The sequence below is a fragment of the Corvus kubaryi genome, unplaced genomic scaffold, assembly GCF_017639235.1.
Source record: "Corvus kubaryi isolate FWS band 111438036 unplaced genomic scaffold, C.kubaryi_AGA036_p1.0 48856, whole genome shotgun sequence".
NCBI lineage: Eukaryota > Metazoa > Chordata > Aves > Passeriformes > Corvidae > Corvus > Corvus kubaryi.
Window position 1 is genome coordinate 1 of NW_024581340.1, and position 5,219 is coordinate 5,219.

Sequence of the window (5,219 nt, forward strand, 5' to 3'; positions counted from 1 at the left end):
TGCTGGCAGGAGGAGCTGCTCCATGGGAATGGGAAGGGTTTTGTTCCGTGTGGGAGCACGTGGCTTGCAGGGCAAGGGTGACTGCGGGTGCCAGCGTGGGTGTGCAGGGGGCTGAGATAGTGCAAGTGGCCCCAGGGACAAGGAAATAGAGGCAGGGCGGGCACAGCCATGAGGGAGGCATCGCTCTACAGCTGGGCAGGGAGGTGGCACTGGGGAGAAGCTGCCCCAGCCCCTGTGTGAGGGGAGCAGAGCCAGGGCAAGGCTGGAGCGGTGCCCTGGGGCAGCCGGGGCATTGCGGGAGATGCAAATCCTGGGATTTGGGCACTCAGCATCACAAACTTTTGGGAACATCCTCAGGAGCAAGGGCAGATGGGCAGAGCCAGCTCTGAGGGGAGGGATGGGGAGAGCATCTTCCCATAAATCCAAATTATCAGGAGCAAAACTCGACTCCAGGTTGGAGTAATCGCGGTGCAGATCAGCTCTGCCTGCCCTGAGATTCCAACTCCTTTTGAGTTTCCTCACTGAACCCTGCGCCATCCTCTGCAGGCTGGGGAGCACAAACCTCCTGCTTTGCAGCCTGGCATCACCAAGCAACCATGCCCTAAAATTCACAGCCCAGTGGAGAGAACTTTGTTTACCAGGAAGAAAACCCTTGAAAAGGGGAATCTTTGGCGGAAGCATGACGGGATTAACGCCGGGGTTTCTTTAGGCACCGCTGTTGTTTTTCAGGGCCTGACCTCGGTGCTCTGGTTTGCTTTTGCCAAGCCACTCTTTCCCTGCCTAATTTAGAGCAGGGCTTTGTGCTGGGCTGGGAAGGGGGAGGCGGCAGGGCCAGGTTTGGCAGCGCAGGCGGGAGCCTGGGATGATCTGCTTTGGAGCAGAGGAGTCGGTCATTAGATGCTGTGCTGCCGCAAATCCTGCTGTAATTAATTTTCTCCTGAATTAATTAGAGGAATTGTGAAGGCAGGCTGGGCCGGGAAGGTGTGGGGGAAGTTTTCCAGGGTGGTCTATGGTTTGTTGGCAGAGCAGGAATTAAATCTCCTTCCTCTGCCTTCCCAGGCTGTTTGCTGGAGCCGCTCTCAGCCACGACTGGGGTGGGCAGGGGTGACGGTCCTGGGCACAGTGTGTCCCTGGGGAAACTGTCCCAAATCCCAAATGCTGCTTCAGGCCATTTTCCCTATTTTGGGGGTTTTTTTTTGGTGTGTGTGGCACTGGCATTGAAGTGGAGCAGGTGGGACACACCACCCTGAGGCTGAGCAGTGCTGGGCTCTGGCACCTCCGGGAGGGAGGAAATCCAGCCTCAATTCCAGGCTCCAGAAGAGAAGAGAATTTAGGGGATGTCGGTTTGTTCTTGTCCTTTACCTCGCTGGCATCTCCATGAGCTGCTGGGCAGGTGGAACAACACATTCCTGGGAAGGGTGAGGAAAATTCCTGCTGCTTTCGGCAGTGTCCATGCTGGCTCCTGGCATCCCTCTGGATCTCACCTGCTCGGGGTGAGCCGGGCCGAGGGCTCTGCCTGCCCCTGAGCCCGGCTCCTGCTCCTTCCAGCCGCTCCGGGGGCGGTGGGAAGGGAGGGCAGGCTGGCAGCATGGGTATGTGGAGGCTTTTCAGCCGTAATTATCGGCCTCAATGCCGAGCGGGGGGAGTGGGGGGAGCTGGGAGCCAGGGGAAAACCCACGGGGAAAGCAGATTCCTCCTCCTCCTCCCTCGCCATGGAAAGGGAGCAGGCTGGGGGCGAGGGGAGGGATGGAAGGGATGACAGTTCCGGGCGAATCCTCAATTCCCGTGCTGGGGGTGAAGGGGATGCTGTGTTTGCCGTCTCCTGCCGGCCAGCTGATCCCGAGGGATGAGTGCCGAGCCTGTGACTTGGAGTCAGGGTCCCCCAGCTGGCTCCTGACGAGCTCTGGCCTCGGCACTGCAATGCGCTACTGCACCTGCTTAATTAACCCCAATTAGCCCCGTGCTGGTGCCTCCAGGGGCACAGATTGAGGGGAGCCGGGGCACAGCCCTCCCCAGCAGCTGGTGGCACCAGGAGCTGCTCGAGGCTCCCGTGGTGACACAATCCATGGGTTTGAGCTGAAATGGGGTTGGAACATCCAAACCCGTGGCTGGAAGTGGGTGTCTGTGTCTGTCACCCTGTGTCAGCTGGGGACAGATCCCAGATGAACTGTGACACAGGAATTACGTAAAATCAGCCTGGGATCTGCAGATCCTTCCATCCATTTGGGACCTGGATCCATTTGTGGTGCTGGAAATGGAGATGTCACTGCTGTTTGCCCCAGGTTCTCCGTGTTTCTCACCTCTGGTTCTCCCAGCCCGGTCTCACCTTCCCAATTCACTGTCAAATGTTTCTCCCCTTAAATTTCATCAGAACTTTTATTATCAGGGATTTGGTACATCCTTCCTGCCAGATTCCCAGGGCAGGAATGCTTCCAGCTTTAATCCCACCTTGGATGAGCTGTGGCACATCCTTTGGCTCTGGCTTCATCCTCCACAGCACCCCAACTGTGGGACCACAGCTGCTTTCTCCAGCAGCTCCCCGCTGGTGCACCCAGGGCTCCTCATTCCCCCATTTTTTCCCCAAATCTGGGAGATTTGTAAGGCTGCGTTGGGCAGGGGCTCAGGTTGCACTTCCAGGGGTTGGGCTGCCGTGGATCCTTGGTTTTCCAGCATTCCTGGTTCTTTCTGTGCCATCCTGCTGCAGGTGCAGGACCTGCTTCTCTCCCTGCCGGAGCCTTTGGGGCTCCGGAGCTGAGGGAAATCAAAGCCCCGAGGTCCCTGTGCCCCTGTGAATGGGAGCTTTGTCTCGGTAGAAAAGGCCTTGAAAGCGATCTGGGGGAAGGCGATTGTTATCTGCAGCTCCTGAACTGTTTGGATCCTGACTTTGTCAGAGATCTGGTAATTTAAACTTCAACCTGCTTATTAGAAATTTGAGAGAATAGTTTAATAATAAAAAGCAGATTTTTTTTCTCCCCTTTGTTCCTGTGCTCCTCTTTCTCCAGGCTGCTGGGGATATTTAATCGTCTGATACCCTCCCAGTCTCCACCTCCCTCTTGGCTTTTAGTTTTTTAAAGAATGGGAGAAAATGGCAAGAGGTTTCTTTTTGAGGGCTGCCAAGCCGGGCTGTCCCTGTGGTCCCTGAGCTTTTGGGAACGCGGAGAGCTGAAAGGAGCTGGAGGGAATGTCAGCGTCCCAGTTGTCCTTGCTTTAAGGAGGCCTGGAAATCCATCCAGGTGCAGGGGTGCCCTCCAAGCAGGACCCTCCTGGCTGTGCTTGTTGGAAATGATACAAAGTTTAACTTTTTTTAATTTATTTTTTTCCTCTCACAGCTGTGTTCAGTTACATACAAACCAGCGCTCCGCTGCTGCGGATCCTCTCCGTGCTCTGACTGCTGCTCCTCTCCTTCCTCCTCTTCGTGTTTTTCCAACTTTGCCATGAGCTCTTTGGCGGGGTTGAAGGAACACAGGTTGGTTTGCTTGCCGCAGATGTGGCAGCGCTGGGATTTGCGACGGCGCTGGAGGGCACAGCTCTCACAGAAGCAGCGCCAACACTTGGTGACCACGAGGTTCTTGAAGGAACCCCTGCAGATGAAGCATTTGAAGGGCAGGTCCCCCCCCCCGGCTGCTCACCTCGTCGTTTCCATTGTTGTTGGCGCCGTCGCGGCCCTGGTGCGGCTCCCATGGGATCTGCCAGCCGTGTTTGCAGTCCCAGCGCTCGTGCGGGAATTCGCAGCTGCCCCGAAGGCACAGAACCCGCTCTCATTGTGGTCCTTGCAGGTCTGGAGCCGGGTGTCCCAGTGCACCTGTGAGTGCTCCGGAGCACGGATGGGCCCTGTCCTGTTCCTGCAGAGGCGTTTCCCATCCGTGTGTCCTTGGGCTTCACACGCTGCTGGCAGCTGTTACTGCCACGGGAAATTTTATCATCTTCCTTTCCTCTCAGCTCCTCCTTCCTTCTCCTCCTCCTTCCTTCTCCTCCTTCCTTCTCCTCCTTCCTTCTCCTCCTCCTTCCTTCTCCTCCTTCCTTCTCCTCCTTCCTTCTCCTCCTTCCTCCTCCTTCCTTCTCCTCCTTCCTCCTCCTTCCTTCTCCTTCCTTCTCCTTCCTTCTCCTTCCTTCTCCTTCCTTCTCCTCCTCCTCCTGTTCATACCATACTGTGGCTCCTGTGCCTTCAGGGCCAACAGATTTCGACACCTCTTCATTAGGGTTGGGGTTAGGGTTCCATCTTGCTTTGAACTCACCTGATTCAGGGAATGCGAGGCCTCCCCGGATGATATTTCCTGTGTGCACTTGGAGCCCCTCACAATCCCGGAATGCATAGAGCATTGAAAGCCCCGTCCCATCTGGGTCGCCAAAATTGTCACAGAAACTGCGGGAAAACCAAAAAGCTCTCCCAACAACATTTGCAGTGAAAATTATTCTGGCCAGGTTGCTGTTCTGGCTGAGTTGTGACACAGAAACCGTTTCACCCACATGTAGCCCCGGTGTGCAGAGGAAATCCTTCCATCACACGTGAATTTTATCTGATTTTTCTCATTTTTATACAGCCAAAACCCACAGAGATTCATTGGTTCAATGTTCATTGGTCCCAAGTTGTGCAGTTCTTAGTATTTGGTTTCCTATTGGTTATTGATCCCATCGGTGTTAATCAGGTTCTCGTTCTTGGTTCTCTTATCGGTCTTTTCCCAGACCAGGCCTCTCTGACCATGCCAGGGGTGGTGTTTGGAGCTAAGGCTTGTTAATTGTCCTTGATGGTCGTTATCTCTTGTGTCTCTTTTCTGCTACTCCCAGTCAGTTGAGACGTTCGGCTCACCAGGCTGAGCCTGGTGGAACAATGCCCTGAAAAGAAACTTCAAATTCCCTCCCGGGGGGGGCAAAGGCGAGCAAAACTCATTAAAACCTAGTTTTTATGACTGAAATGACATAAAATATTTAAACTTTGTATCATTTCCAACAGGCTCAGCCCACTGCCCTGTCCCTGCAGCTCCGTGGGAGGGCTGGGCTGGGGTTTGGGAACTCTCCCCAGCAATGATCCCCATCCAAGCGCCCCAGCTGGGCAGCAGCTCCCTGAGGCAGTGTTCGGACGTGTGTGGGTGGATCAGCATTGCCGCTGCCAGGGCTGGCGCTGACCAGGGAGAATTCAAAGGGGACAGAGCTCAGATTGGTTTGCAGATCTGGCAGAATTCCTGATTAATGACCCTAATTGGGCTCCTTGGAAGGGAAAG

At 55.1% G+C, this 5,219-nt stretch overlaps 1 protein-coding gene across 1 annotated transcript; it reads right to left on the reverse strand.

Annotated features, from left to right (window-relative positions):
• Nucleotides 1-3,327: 3,327 nt before the first annotated feature.
• LOC121672313 (E3 ubiquitin-protein ligase RNF113A-like) lies at nt 3,328-4,196 on the reverse strand (the record flags this gene model as incomplete). Its single annotated transcript, XM_042044922.1, is given in 5 exon segments — nt 3,328-3,619; nt 3,621-3,736; nt 3,739-3,840; nt 3,843-3,979; nt 4,150-4,196. Coding segments are annotated over 5 exon segments (694 nt in total), but the record flags the coding sequence as incomplete, so codon positions are not given.
• Between the last annotated feature and the right edge of the window lie 1,023 nt (nt 4,197-5,219).